This window comes from Charadrius vociferus, unplaced genomic scaffold (genome assembly GCF_000708025.1).
Source record: "Charadrius vociferus isolate BGI_N301 unplaced genomic scaffold, ASM70802v2 scaffold784, whole genome shotgun sequence".
Lineage (NCBI taxonomy): Eukaryota > Metazoa > Chordata > Aves > Charadriiformes > Charadriidae > Charadrius > Charadrius vociferus.
The window spans coordinates 361089-377090 of record NW_009648161.1 but is presented as its reverse complement, the minus strand read 5'-3'; the positions used below and the strand labels follow the sequence as shown (position 1 = coordinate 377090).

Genomic DNA, 16002 nt, shown 5'->3' with positions numbered 1-16002 from the left:
CCGAGACAAAGGTCACTAAGTGACGGCTAATCAGCAGCAACAAAGGAAAGCTTTTCCTCAGAAAACAGGCTTAAAACCTTCCCTGCACCTCAGCCCACTGCTTATGGGTACCTGTAGAAGCAAGCGACTTTTTTGTTTTTAGTTGTAATACTACATTGATACGCTGTGGCACAGCAGTCCCTCCCTATATCCCATTAGGTTTGGTTTGTCAGTGATTTCTCAACCACAGGCATTTATTAGCGGGTACTATTAACGCATTTCTCTAAATGCCAGGTTCTCATGGTTTATATTGAACATGAAAGTTAGTGACCCACGGGGAATTGTTTCCAAAATAGTGGTTGTATTTGTATTACCTTCAAGGCTATCCAAGTAAGCTTGGGGAGAAACAGAAAAATACATAGTTAATGTTAGTTCTGCAAATAAAGAATAATAAAAAAAAAAAAAAACAAACCAAAACAACCCCAAACCATCTTCTTTCAAAAAGAAACGATTCCAGGATCCAAGACAAAGCAGTTTGTCACCGTTTTTGAACGGAACGAAGCCTCCCTATTACAGGAAGCATCACTCCAGAATGACAGTCATGTGACAGGCTGAATGTGAATCGTGATGCAGTCACCTAACACTAGAAAGGCTTCCCAAATAAATGTTTCTGAAAGTTGTAAAAGAGCACAGACATCTTGCCTTTCACTTTATGTAACATGCCGCCAGGCATCAGACAGCTTGAGTCTAGCAAGGTATAGAGAAAAGAGAGATGCGGGCTCTAGCCCCCACAAAAAAAACCAAACCACAACAGAAAACTAACCAAAAAGGGGAAAAAAAAAAGTATCTTCTTTTTCTGGGGTTGAGAACTCAGCCTAAAAGCCTATCTCCAACCAGAGTCTGGAGACCAATCTCAGTCCTGGAACAACTTGTATCAAGCTAAAACATGTGACTTCACACAGTTTAAAAGTTTAGTATGTGCAAAATAAAACAACCTATTTTTCATCTTCGCCTTTATCAAAGGCAAAACCAACTTCAATTTCACAATGAAATTTGGCAAGCAACTAGTCAGAGAATAGTCTCACCAGGCTACAGCATGCATAAAGGCCAATATGGAATACATCATTGCCCTCTATCTCATAGCAAAAATGCAGGTATCACAAACGAAATCCTTTCAAGGATTCTCTCCAAAATTAAGATTCAGGCCAAGAATTTTCTTCCCTTTTCAATTTTGCCTGAGCAGGGTTATTTCATTACTGCGTGCTGAAAAGCATACAAGAGGAAGAGTGGGATAATTCCCATTACAAAGGGCTGTGTTCATGGCACTTATGTGTGTTCCATAAAATTTCACTTCCTTGATTACCTGTTTGTATTTTCGGTAGCAACGCTGAATAACAGCGGCAGCCACCTCTTGCTGTTCCCGGAGAGGACGACCCTGTGTGGAGAGGGAAAGAAGCAATGAGTAGTCAGAGTGCACCAAAACAGCACAGATGATGTTAAGCGGCTCACAGCGGCTTGCTTCTAGACCTCTCCCATCAGTGCTACATAGTCCAGTTCAGGTCTAGGCACTTCCTGGAGACACCGCTACTGTCAATTCAGACGAGGGACAAACCCTCAAATATTATCTTTACAACAAGCAGATGACTAACCAGAACCTCTGGGGTATACTTTGAGGATATGCTTTGTGAGTGCTATTCCAGCACAGAAGGCACAGAACGCTCTCTCCAGTATGGTAGTTGCTGGGCAAACATCAGCAAGCAAATGCTAGGAGCATTGAAAAGATTATGACAGAAACTGTACTTCTGTCCCTGGAGCAGATATTACCCACATTTTGTTTTGTAACAAATTATACTCTTGCACACCTAATAAGGCAGACACTGAACGTTTTCACCACGTACCTTATATTTCCTGAACACTGTCTGGACGAGTTTGGCAGCTTCATAGAGTTCTCTCTGCTCATGATCAGACAGAGTTAACTGTGCAAACTCATTTTCTACCTTCTCGCTGGTGGATGCACTCAGAAATTCAGACCAGTCTGCTGCCGAGGGAAGGCTGGGTTTCTCAAAAGCTATTTCACTGATTGGTGAGCCTGCAGGGCTCAAGCTGGTGTTCGAAGAAGGGGTCAGGGGTTCGCTATACAGACTTCTGAAATACCAATGACAGTAGCAATTATTGGCTCACAAAGCACCTGGGCTGGCATCACAGACAAGGACTACAACATTTCTGCATTCAAGGCAGAAGCTCATGTTTTCCCCTTCCCTCTCTCCAAGCAACACCCCACACTCCTGAGCCTGCCTGTACCGCACTGGGCAGACTTGGGACTGGAAGAGAAGTCACAAGTCAGACCCTGTGGCCAGTTTCCCCTCCTGCCTCCTCCTGCATGTGCTCCCATTCTTCCACCAAGGTGCAGCTGTGCTGGCAACAGTATGTTTCACCACAAGAGTGTGGCTGGGCTTGGAACACCAGCATTGCGTCCCACTGAGAAACAGCATCTGCAGGCTGAAGAATCAGTGCATGCTGCCCAGCACTCAGAGCACTCAAAGACCCAGAGAAACTTCACAGCTCTGACTGACCTTATCTGTGCAGCACTTGGCAGATGATCGACATCAGCAAGGTAACTGGCCAGCCAGCTCATCGTGGTGCTCATGGCAGCACTCTCCGTTCTCTCCACCAGCGGTGACTCCATTGGCACAAAATTCTCCCGCTTGATCCTGTCAGGCGTAGCTTCAATAATGTGCTCCGCAAGTGTCATCATGTTCACCTGGGAAGGGGGAGAGGAGAGCAAACTTTTGCTGCCTGGTAGCGGGAGCCTTGTTCTTGCACGCTACAGCCCAGCTTTAGCAGACCGCCCCATTTTTATGTCATTGGACCTTTGCTGTAGGCTACTGACAGCTGTCACTACTCTCTTGTTCCCAAAGGAAAAGCGATCTTGCCACCCTTTCATCGAGATGTGCAGCAGAGCATGACAGGACAATAAAGGCACATCAAGAGAAGTTAAAACCCTCGGGACCACAGCTTCATCAGGAATGCTTCTGAACTGTACACCCCCAGCCTGCCAAGGGTCCCAGGCATTTTTAATACAGTACTGCCTCTCTCAGGTCACCGTGTCTTCGTAGGGACTGCTTCCCAGTTCCCAAAGGACTATGGGGCCACCTCAGTCTCATTCAGTGATGTGACCAGGAGGCTCTGATTTTTCCTTTTTACTTGCAAAATTGCGAACAACTTTGTGCATTCTGTATGCTGTTGAAGCGTACGCCAGTGCATGACCCTAAATGCTAACCCTTAGCCTTTGCGTGCAGGTTGAAAGGATACCCTTTGGAACCAGAAGACGGTATACATTGACTGTATGACCACATCACAGAGTCTCTAAAGGCCTCCACAGAAACCTCTCACAGTCAGGCTCCTCTGTGCAGCCACCATGTTCTCCAAGACCGCTGATCTTGGTGCTACGGTTATGTTTACCTGCAAGTCATCCATGTGGTGTAAGCAGTCCTCATCCCCTGCATTGTCCCTATACGACAAGAGCTCTGCATCCACCATCTCCCTGTCAGCCATCATCAGCACGTTCATCTGCTCTCGCTGGCGCAGCCGATGGGCTACAGTGTCCTTTCCCAGCGCAGCCCCCTTCTGGCTCCCTGCCACCTGCACTGCAGACACACCAATATAAACGTCTTTTGGGCTCCATTTGATGCCTGTTTGGCTGCCAGAGCCCCGGTACCCAGTAACTTCTGGGATGTGCTGGGACAGCTCCCGGCCATAGTCCCTTATCCCTTCACTGGGGCTGATTGTCTCAGTGGCGGATTGCTTGGAGCTGGAGTTCTGCTTCCTGATGCTTGGCTGTTCCAGGCTCAGCGCAGTGGAAAGCAGCTTCTCTTGCCGGGCTTGAAAATATTCAGGGCTCAGCTTATGTTTTTTGGGTGCAGGGTAATCTTTCTGAGTCTCACTACTGTAGTAACTGGAAGGTTCTGATCTTGGTCGTCTCAGCTCTGAAAACAAACAGATCAACGGTCAGAATGAAACATGCAACTCATGATTGCTGTAGGAACTACAACAGCTTCTGCCAGAGCTGCAGGCGGAAGTTTGTGCCGTGCTCTGCGACACCCGACAGTATGTGCAAAGGCAGTAACTACCACCCAGGGAGGATACTACCTCAACCACTCCCAAGATACATATGCCTTTCTAAAGCAGGCATTCACTCCTCTTCCCGATAATTATGGAAGTGCACAAAGCACACGACAGACAGCCCATAAGAAAAGAATTACACATGGACAGCAGGGCTACAGGTGGCATCTGCCACCCAGGTGAGCTTCTTGCCCCCAGGTTTTCACATGTCAAATGTCAGCAAAGCAGTATGTGCCCTCTGGGTTGTTTTTACCTGTGTTTGTACTGGAAATCACAGTGACTCCCTTCTGAGGCTCCTGAGAGGCAATAAGCTCACTGTGCCACTGGGACACCCAGTTCTCTGTACTGGAGTCTGTGCTTGAGGGGCACTGAATTCTGGGGTTTTGCCCAAGCTGAGTTTGCTCATCTCGCTGGAGCTGCTCCAAGCACTCCGCCAACTTCACGTGGCCTCGAGACCGGGCAATGGCCAGCGGCAGTCTCCCAAGGGAGTCCGGAATAGAGATGGCTCGGCGGTCCCACTTGTACAGCACAACAGCTGCATCCATGTGGCCCAGGGCGCATGCCCACATCTAAAAAAAAAAAAAGACAATTGACCCATTGGGTGACCTGCCTTCTCCTTCCTTCCTTGCTAACGCAGTGGAGTCTGGTCCCCAGCTGATGGAGAAACGACTCCGATAAGCAAAACCATAACATGCTTGAACTCTAGCAACTGGCTTTTATAAATGTTCTATCCTGACAAAAGGCCACTACAGAGGATTAGATGCATGCTATTTTCTCCTATGACAGAGAAACCCCCATCTGCCAAATGAAGTTGAAGTCTGATAGTTTCTGGTTTAGTAATAAATAGTTTTTTGGGTTTCGCTTTTTTTTTTTCTTGGATGCTGGCATCACTGCAGAGACAGAACAGACTCAGACGCAAAGGAATCTCTGAGATCAGAAACACGCAGACAGGACTAAATGCTGGGAACAATAAAATCAACACTCTGCTGTTGTAAACTGGCACTTCTGGTTCCACCTGCTTTGGCTTTTTGCTTGTCTAAGTTCTCAGCCATGATTTCATGATTCCAATGTCCAAGATATTGTAATGACTTTACAACGTCTACAGTCAATCAATCAGTCAAAGAGAAGAAGGTGCGTAAAGCCCTTTCCCCAGCACAATGCTGGAGACTAGATCTTGGGTAAAACACAAACCAGAACCACCCGTCTGTCCCCTTTCCTTATATTACTCAATGACAATTTTTTTTCTCTGTGGCCTCTCTCACCAAAATGCCAAGAAGCTGACAGTGCCGTGTCTGACCATTTATACAGCAAGGATATACAAGAAATGTCTGCTCTTCAGAGTGTGAAACACATTAGGAAAATAACATATCAGGAAGAACTCCATAGGGTCCTCAGATTCTCTCAGAAGTTTCAGGCTCTGCTCTTACCAGAGGAGTGCAGGAGAAATGATCCACATTCAAAGGGTCAACTTCCAGCTCCAGATCGATGCTGTCCGCATGTTTGGTGCTGCAGAGGAAACAACAGAACAGATGATGCTCTGTAGCCATGTTAGGATCATTGCCTAAATGCACAGCTTTACCCAGTGCACCATACCACAAAGAAGTGGCCACGCATATGCCCATGACACACAAATTTACTACAGGTAGTGCCCCCACAAGAGACTTTAAGAGCATGATACATCCAGTGATTGGACTCATTCTCTCAAGAGATAGGTCCCGTCATATCAGGGGTCAGGAACAAGTTCAGGGACTTGGCTGTTTGTAAGGGACAAACAGAAATCTGGACCAAGCAGAGCTTACATATGCTTCTGCCATGCCTGTATTGATACCCAAGAGTCCAACGGGCTGGGTCTTACCGCCATTTGATGAGGGTCTGGATCAGTGTAGCATAGCCCTGGGCAGCGGCTAGGTGGAGCAGTGTCATTCCTCGGAAAGTCTTTGAATGGATCAAGTGTTTGGACTTTGCCCAGCAAGCACGACTCATCATCTTCTCGCACACCACCACCACGCGGCTCTCAAAGCAGCTGCCCAGTGTCCCAGTCCCAGAAACGCACTGAAACACCACACACATCCCAGTTTAACCACTGAGGGGAGCTGCAATCTGCCCTGAACAGGCAGTCTTCCGCTTCTAGAAGTACTGAGACAGTGGCAAATGCAAGCGAACCCAACTGTTGTTAAAGACACCCACAAAGCAGACTCGTTGTTTAGGAAAAACTATAATCCTTTCCAACCACCCCAAAACCAAACTCTGGTAAGAAAGCATTAAGTTGCTGTGTCTGGACACAGCACGGTTCATACCTGCACCTGCGTTCCTCCGTTCCCACTCCCATTGCTCCCGCCTCCTACTCCTTGTTTGTGCTGCTGGGAGCCTGTCATTTCAGCCATTCTCCTCTCCATCTGCTCAAGTCGCTCCAATATGGACATCCTGAACTGGTTATCTAGGTTGGAGAAAGCCAGAATAAGGATATTTCCACAGAAAGAAAGCTCAGGTTTTGGCAGCCTACTGCAGGAAGCCACAAACAACTATCCTAGAAGTCACACAAGAGATTTGCTCTGCTTGGCAACACACAGGGACACTTGGCCTGCAGCATCCTAGCTCTTCAAGTTCCTGCAGCAGCCCTTTGACTGCAGTTCCAGAGAAATTCCTTAAACAAAACAGAAAAATCAAAAAAGCAGGCAGAAGATGGATCCCTTCCCTTGTGATTCTAGCTGTATCCACACAATAAAGGATTGGGGTAGTGCAGCTTCTTTGAAAACACAAGTAAACCCTAAGCAAATACAAGCATTCAGCCAGCATTTCAGTAGGATCGTATCTGTCAAAATACTCTCAGTTTTAGAGTCAATCCCTCTACTTTACAAGAGTCCTGGACTCAGCTTGGCTTGCCTCCTGAAACCATGCAATAATGGTACCTGGAGGAAAAAGGCTCCTCTGCTTCCCTCTGTGCTTAGAAAAAGGAGCCTTTAAAAAGGCACTTGCTCCTTCCCTGACAGGTTCCCTTTCTTGGAAAACTGCTTCAGCCAAGTGCCAGAAACAGAACTACCAGAAATCAGAGGGTACGGGCACTGATAATCCAGTAACGTCATTCTGAAAAGCAGTGTAACACTTGAGCCCTTTGGTCTATGCAGAAGTCTAAAGGCCACATCAGTTATTTTCTCCTCCTTGCGTTGTAACCGAGCACTACGATACAGCTACTCGTGTCTGAATAGCAGAGCAGGGAGATGTAGATAGATTAACAGGACACTGCTAAACCTGATGCTGTGGGAATCAACTCAAGCAATCTTTTTGTGTCCAGGGCCAGTCAGTGCAGCTCAACTGGCTGCAAACAGAGTGCTCTTTCTGTCTTGTGACCCATACGGGAGAAGCTTCATTCAGCTCACGTGAAGCTGGGCAGGATAATTTTGCGCATACAGAACATTTAATGAATCTTGCTATCATGCTGACAGTGTAGATAATAAACTGTGGAGAAAAGAAAACCTGTTTGGTTTCACGCATCCACGGTGATGATGCAGTGGTGCACAGCACTGATTACCCCGGAACAAAGCCCACTGACAATAACAGGAATCTGTGCATCAAAATGAATGAGCTCTGATGAGGTTTTAAAAGAGAAAGTGTTCTCCGAATGAGCTGGTTACGTGCAGAGTCCTCCCTGGAAGGCTGCAGGAGTATGCGTATACTACACTCTGCAGGGCACAGCTCTCACTAGAGGGTACTGGAGAGATACCATCTCTCTGCTGCACCGCCCTGAAGACCGTATTGCAGACCACAGATCAGAGACAGCTCAAGTCCACTGGCACCCCCTCTCTGCGGGAGGCTGCTGTGGTTTGTCAGCAGACGAGCTCTGCTCCCTTCTGGCACGCTCCCACGGGTGTCAATGCAGCATCCCACCCCGCTGCTCACCAGCCGGGGACAAAGGAGTGCAGCCAGCACCCACCAACCTCACCTCAGAGGGCAGCTCTCTACCGTCCTTTCTCACCCAGTCCAGAACACTATTACTTATTTTCAGTGCCTTATTAGTAATTCAGTTGTCCTGTTAATTGCAAAGCCGCCAGGAAAGCGACTGACAGTTACATGAGGAATATTGACAACGCAGACGTGGTCCCACAGCCCCGTTGCGGAGCTGCGGTCAGCCCACAGCAGCGACACCAGCTGTGTTTTCCCAGCCAGTCTTTGTTCCGGGAGTGCTGCAGTGTGCTGCAGTGCAGTCCGCACCGCCGTCTCCTCCTTCCCCATTGCCAGGCAGAGCACGTACGCTGCAGAGACTGACGGAGACCTGGCACGGCTGTGTCAAACGGAGCCACTACAACTCGGGCACCAGGAGAAGGGGCCGTGTTTGCCATGCGGGCTAACGGCTCCGCTCTGCACGTTCAATGCCACTCTAGTTGCGCGGCCAGCACTTGCGTGTTATTAGAGCAAAGAGTAGCAACACACACCCGGCATCATATCTGAGCCTTCAACCTCATACAGGCAAAAGCAGAATCTTTTCAAAAAGAAGAACAAGCCCAGGGCTGCTGCTCCTACCCTTTTAGCTGTCAAAAGAGAATAATTACTCTGCACAGACAGAAACAGCACAAGAAAATTATTCCAGTGAGATGCAGAAGTACACTGTGCAGATTACTATTTTTTCCTCTTTTTTTTTTTTTTTCAAGCTGAAACCACTGTGGAACAGAAACAGAGGGCCCCACGTTTGTGTCCATTTTCCAGGCTCTTCCCTCTAGGATCTGTGATCTCTAATGAGTGAAGCCTCCACCTTCCCTGACACCGAGCACTTCCTGGCACTTTTCGTCGGAGGACTGAAGTTACTAAAGGGACATCCGTCACCAACACTGTCCCCAGATGGGAACACCAGAACAAAGAAAAGCAGGGAACTTTTCTTAGGAAACAGAATTTGAAACGGCATCTGGTGCTCCAACCTATTCCTATTCAGACAGGAAGTATGTAGGGCAGCGCTACTGAATTTTAGGGAGCAGAGGGTCTCTGACTTAACAGGCATCTGAAGGACAGACATCATAAACTCATCACGGTAACCTGTATCCCTGCACCATCTTACAAAGACAACTCTGGTTTTGATAGATGGTTGTAAACTGATGCTCAGTCTAAAGGCAGGTCAGAAGTACGCTTCTATTAGTAAAATGGGAAGGGCAAACAAACATTCCAGTGCGGGAACACAGAGCAAAGGGAGGCCCTCAAGGCCCAGCAGGGACTGCCGGCGCTTGCCCCGCAGCGCACCCTCGGACTGGAAAGCTCTGGGCTGCAAATAAGGTAAGTGGGCAGCAGTGCATGGAAAGGGTCTCTATGCTGCCCATTGCCAGGTGATTAAACTGGCTACCCAAGCAGCTAGAACAAAGCCACAACTGATGGCACTTTCAAAATTATTTATGTATAGTGTCTCCATAATAAATTCTGTGGTATCAAGTACACCAAGGTGCCCCCTTCAAAAGCAACTGGTCACTTGAAGTGCATGCACTGCACTATGTACCAAAAAAAAAAAAAAAAAAATTAAAAATACGGGGCAGAGAGAGAGTGAGAAAAGAAAAGGGACGACAGCAACTAGCTATGCTGCAGGAGTACGTCCCTAACAAAGCAAAACAAGGACATTTAAGCACAGAGGAACAGCCAAAGTGAAGGACACCTTCCCCTGAGGTTCCCTCTGGACTCAGCAATGAGACAAGAGACTCCTCTTCGTCTGGCCTGGACGTGTGCCCCATTAACAGCACTCGGTGGGCACAGTTCCCCCGCTGCCACCTGCCAAGAGGTGCCCGGCCTGGGCTGCAGCGAGGGCACTGCATGGCTCTTCATGTGGAAGCCCCCCGGTTCGTTCAACAGCCCCAACAGCACATTGCCTTCCCTCTTTGCTCGCCGCAGGGCCGGGGAACCCGCCTGCTTTCCGTTAGGCTCCCAAAGGTAAACCACAAGTATCGATTTCTACACACTCCTCTTGGTGCACGCCTGCAGTATCTCTCAGGATCTTTTTAAAAATCAACTGTCCACAGGCGGGTGAACTTTCAAACTATTTTACCAGGCTGCACCAGTCCTACCCCATTAAAATTAAGCTACTAAGAACAAAGATGATCTTGTACCTTAAAAACTTAGATTTTGCTGTGGCCTAATCAAAGGGTAAGTCTTTAAGTGACCTCCAAGGAATCAATATTCTGTAAGTCCCAAGTTTGCCAGTTTGCATCAAAACATTATCACTTCTGTATTCTCAGTAACAGGACTTGGCCAGCTTCAGCCCTAAGGACAGCAGCATAATGTTGACAATGAAAGTACAACTTATGCCACAGAAACTGGCATGAAAACATCTTCTTTCCTTTACATAGTCCCGGGTTCAACAGGGTCAAATCCAAAGTCAGCTTTACATACCATGAGTTGTATGCGATACACCCCTGTTATCTTTAAAACTGATGCATCTGTATCCATGTCAGCAGCCGATGTAGAAGGATGACTGCTACAGCTGTGTAAAACTTATAGAAACTGGGCAGGAAGAAAACCTCTCACATTCTGGGAAACAAAGGGTGGCTTTTTCGTGTGTGTTATGTAGTAAACACAACCGAGGTCTGAAACAAGGCTCAACAATAAAGGTATCAACACCACAACACATTCTTTAAGCAAAGTACTGTGCTTCATCCCAAAAGAAAGACGTGTTTCTGGTAAATAAATATGATAAAACCCGACCCACTCCTGCTGTATAATGCACTTTCCTGTGTAAATCCAAATTGCCAAAACAGCGCTGTCAGCGAAGCCAAAACAGGATGAAAATGAAGCGCCAATGAAAAAGAGCTGTCTGAAATTATGCAATTTACCTTGCAATAGTTAAAGAGATGGGCTATAAGTGCCATAGGGCTGAATGTCAAGGTTTCACTCTGAGAAGTTCAGGACCCTTCATCCTTTATTATTTCTTATTCTGCTAGTCATGCTCTTTTCTGTCTTGCTCACTTCAGGGGTCTGTGCAGAGCCACCTGCTCAGCAGACAACGAAGTTACAGGAACACAGGTTCCACGTTCTTGTCTTTTATATTCAACACAGGATCTCATGACAAGTACCTATCTTGCAGTGCAGTCAAGACAAGAGCTCAACAGCATATAAATCCAATTGTCAAAATAAGCTTTTCTCCTGCTACATTATACAGGAAATCCAAACAGCTCCAGCCCAGCACAAGGAAATGTCTCGCATTGGAAGCACCCTAAGTCAGACACAAACATATCCATGCGTTTAAGGTTTTACCCAAGGACTCTGCTTTTGATGATCAAATTTCAGATTTTTTTGTGAGCCAAAAAATTAGACTTGCAAATTTTTCCATTTCTTGAGTTTTTCCATTACATATAAATCTGAAGAAACGTTACAATAGTCTCTAAGAAACCACAAAGAAGGTTTCTGAAGCTGTTCTCCAAGGTTGTCTCCACAAAGGTGATAAAAACGACTGCGTTTCTGTATCTCCGAGACACCTCATAAATTCCCAGAAAACACTCTGAACATTGTTACCTTTTCTGGAAATTATTATTCTTCAAATTATCAATAAAATGCAACATCCAGATTACTCCTCACCATTATTTCTTGGCATAACAGGAGGAGGTGGTGGCTGTAGGCCCTAGGGGTCTGTTTGTGAGGAGACCCAGCGCCGGCGCGGCAGGACAGCCTGGTCTCGCAGAGCTTTTCCAGAGCCGCTGCTTTCACCTGACGGGAGCTCTGAAGCTTTTGGGATCTGATGGAGGTACTCACATCCACACGCCTCTCGCCCTGTGACTCGGCAAGCCCCACGTGTTCGTTAGGGACCTGTTCCATCACACACAAAGCCATTTCCACTTCTGTTGTCCTCAGCCCCTCATAGGGGATGGATTCCAAACCGAGCTTAGGAAACACAGCGTTTACTTGCAGGGTCTGGTCCTTCTGAGAGAACCAGTTGCTCCAGTGTCATGTCAGGGCTGGGCTGCTCCGAGGGGCCCCTGACTGCCCCCGCAGGCAGGGAGTGCAAAGAGCTGCTCGGTCAGATTTTGACTCATACTGAGAAATTGGTTTGAACCTCATACTTATTTCCCTAAAACATGAACCATCATTTGAGTGCAGAACGAGCTTCTTTTTAATTTGTACTCAGAGGGAGCCTACTACTGATTACAGTAACAATCGCAAGTTATGGACAAAACATTTCTAGAGAATCAAAACTATTCTGGTACGAGTCTTTTAAGGATGCATAGCTATTTACATCAGTTGGCATTTTAGAGCTACAGCATGTACCCTTGCAGTTAGGCCTGGCGCACAACCTTTCCCCCGGGACAGCAGAAGCCCCCACAAAGCCTGTGAGCAGCTTGTGTCAGCTCTGGGCTGCCCGTGCCCCGTACTGAATGGGTAGCTAAAACACAGCACTTGCAAATGGTGCACAAGTTTTTTCCATGCAAAGAGGCAAGAGGGTTGCTACCAGAAACGTTTATGATTATACACCACACGGGACAGGTCCTGCAGAACTACGGAAAGACTCTCTAGCACTCCCTCATTCAGCTGCATCGTCCCGCTAGCAGGAGACAAGACACTCGAGACTTGTAAGAATAAGGGTGGAGTTCCCACCTTAAACAGTAGAGAAAAACAAGGACCAAATCTGGGGGACGATGCCTGTGCTGCAGAGCTTATTTCAAGCGCAACGCTTCACATGCCCCCTGCGATAGCCCACTCCTCTGCACAGCTTCTAGCCCGAAGACCTCTTCCAAAGACACTGCAATAGTTCTCTTTTTGAGCTATGCAAGCAGTGCTCCCAATCAGGGGGCACCGGCTAAAATCACTGCCTCATGCTTTATTACAAAATGTAGTGAAGCCACATGTTAGCAGCCATCAAGTCACAGATCTTGCACTTTGTTTGTGTGGTACCTAAAACACCATGATGGTCCAGGTATGGAGCCAAGAGGACACTAACATACAGTGAGTGACAAGGTTTCCTTCACTTGACAAGCCAAGTTTGAGAAATTAGCATGGAGCCGCTTTTCTAATCTCTGCACACTGCTTTACTGGACACGTAAATATCTAAAAGGATCACCTCTTCCATCCTTTTGCCAAGCAAGCTTCAAACAGCAAGAAACTGTCTGTACCACTCATGACATGGCAGTGCAGCCAGAACAGAGGAAATACTGCTTTGCACTGATGAAAAATAAATCAGCAGTTCTTAGCAGTGAGCAGTCTCTATACCCCTTGCTCTTTTTTCATGCTCTCACCTGGAGGTCTGGGTTTTTTCACCACGCTGCACAACCTAAACAATGGACAGTATGTGACTGGAAGGACTAGAGCATGAGGGCACATCATCTCCTGCACATCCCACTTGGGCAGTATCTGCCCAGGATGTAATTATTACCCTGCAGACTTCTAACCACTGAGCTAACACTGCTGTGCAAGATCTGCATCTGCACGTGTTCCCAAGTACTGGGCTTCAATACTCAGGAGGCAAGAGGCAACTTCGAGGGCACGGGCAGTGTCTTTAATGGCAGTTTCTGTGTTATGTTCACTCTAAGAACACACACAGACTGAATTTAGCAAGTGCGACAGCTGAGCACTATAAAAAAACATGCAGTGCAAAGACATTTTTCTGTTTTGCAGAGCAAGTCAGACACACCACATTCTCTCACCCAACGCAAGCTGTGGGTGGGGATGAAAGCAGTCTATGGACACATCACTTCTGAGTGCCGCTGCTTTGTTCCTATTTTACAAATCATCTGTCACTTGCCTATGAAATCTTGCTCAATTCTTCTATACGTTAAAAGTCCTGAACACCTTCCATATTGCAGCATCAATTTGATCTGGTTTAGTACTTATTTCCAAGGTGTCATCATTGCAGACTTCTGAAATGAAGCTGCGGTAGCATCCTCAATGCACCTTACAAAAAGCTCTGATTAGCAGTAAGCTATTACAGGTCATGGTCTCCACCAACAAATGAAAGCATTTAAATTTTTTGCTTAATATTCTAAGACAAATGAGCATCTGTGCTAGCAAGGCAAGTCACTTCCAGGCCCTCTGATCAGCAAGAAACACCACAACTACTGAGGCACAAGACAAGGAAAACACCATATTTACACTGAGCCCAAGCGACAGCTGAAGGAAGCCCGTGCTTTCACAGAAGAAATAAACACTACTGGGCACGGGCAGGAATAACAAAGTAATCCAGACCTGCACGTACAGGCATTGTCACTGATTTTAAGCCATTAATGCACCTACCAGGGCAAGACTTCTTACTGGCAACACTCTCCCCAAGTTCTTCCAATGCTGTAGGACTTCAGCTATTACTCCCATGCCATCTGGGACTACTCCATTCCCCTCTGTTGTCCCCAGCAGCCAGTGCTCCCTCAGAAGATGGTACTTCCCCCTACTTTTCTTTATCATGCCATTACTAGATAAGAGGAGAAAGTGGGTGGCTCAGACTACTTTTTCCCAAGTGTCAGTCTCTATACCAACAGCAATAAAGCCCTTGCTGCCTTTATTTTTTTTTTCAGGCTTCTCTTCCCCAAAGCTTTGGGATGGCAAGATTTTCACGTTATCCAGGAACAGCTACTTCAGCAAACCAGGAAAGGTTTTAGAGATGCCATGTGGACTTGATGTATTTTAGAGGTAGGGCAGACTGCTAGAGATGTCACTTCTTGTGCTATTAAATAATTTGCATCAAAACAGTTGGCTGCCTAAAGTCATCCTCTGCATCTCAGGTCAGAAATGGGCTGTGCTCTCCTATAGGTGCAGACATTTTGAAAGATGTTGTGTGTGTGGATGTATGCAAAGAGCAACAGCGTAGGAGAACACACTGCGCTGCTGCTCACCTGCACAGTGCTACCCACTGCTCACGGACACTCCTTCCTCCCGGGGTTATGGGCTAAAGGAGCTATAAACAGGGATAAAGCACCTCACAGGGCACTACGTACTGTGCTACAATACTGTAAGTAATCTGTGCTACAGTACTGTAAGTACGGTAAGTACTCTGACCCAAGTTTTCTCTCATAAAAATTGCAAACTCAAAATTTGCACTCAGAAATCACCAGAATGATGAGCAGAATGATATAAAATGGCCTCTATTTGCTGCAAAATTAGGTAAGCAGGAACTGCTGCAAGCTACAAAACTGTGAAACACCAGGACAGGTCAGCAAAAGAGACTGAGATCTCCCTCACCGGAAGCTTTCAAAAAGTCAGACACCCGTCACGTTTACCCCATCTCTAAACTGGGAGTGGCCTACACGGTCTTCTGAATTCCCCTTCCCAGTCCTACTCTTTTTGATTAAGTGCCCTGCAAAACAAGTTTTGCAATAACCTGGCATGGAGCAGGGGTGTGCTTCAGCCATCCCTGAACTCCCCAGGGAAGCTCTGGGCTACTGACCTCATCCTACACCGTACCACCTCAGAACGCGGGAATGCGATCCAGAGCTGTTAGGATGCTATCCATCCTTCTGCATGCACGATGCTACAGTAAAAGTGCTGTCACAACTCCGAGCCTGCATCATAACATCACCGCCAAGGGAGGGAAACGCCACCGCAACCCACGGCTGGGGGCACAGGGAGAAGGGGGAGCAACCGCGAGCTCAAAAAGGCGTGCATTCACGTTGTAGGTACAGCAGAGTGACAGACAACACAGAAGCATGCAGACTTAAACCCAAACCAACACTGCACGACACATCACCCTATAATACTTACTGGAAGCAGTAGTTTGTCACGTCTGCACATCCACCTGCAAAGGGTGGGGGCCGCAGACCCTCCGTGGTACCTCTACCTGCTTCCCGGTAACCAAACCGGCGTCCGGCACCAGAGGACCGACCTGGGAGTCTACAGCGGCATCCGCGGCGGCTCCGGCCGGCGCCTGGCGCAGACCCCGCGGCGGGGGAGGACAGAGCGGGCTCCCCCAGACCCGGCCGGCGCCTGTCGCATCCTCGCAGCCGCCCGGGGCTCCTC

The 16002-nt window shown here is 47.4% G+C and overlaps 1 protein-coding gene across 1 annotated transcript in view; it reads right to left on the bottom strand.

Annotated features, from left to right (window-relative positions):
* CAMTA1 (calmodulin binding transcription activator 1) overlaps positions 1-16002 on the bottom strand; it is a 312119-nt gene that overhangs the window by 18973 nt on the left and 277144 nt on the right. The window contains exons 11-18 of the mRNA XM_009884071.1: positions 6399-6538; positions 5957-6153; positions 5529-5607; positions 4355-4670; positions 3442-3965; positions 2553-2740; positions 1878-2124; positions 1343-1414 (exon numbers count right to left, since the gene is read on the bottom strand). Coding sequence (XP_009882373.1) covers positions 1343-1414; positions 1878-2124; positions 2553-2740; positions 3442-3965; positions 4355-4670; positions 5529-5607; positions 5957-6153; positions 6399-6538 — 1763 coding nt within the window. The remainder of the gene's footprint in view (positions 1-1342; positions 1415-1877; positions 2125-2552; positions 2741-3441; positions 3966-4354; positions 4671-5528; positions 5608-5956; positions 6154-6398; positions 6539-16002) is intronic.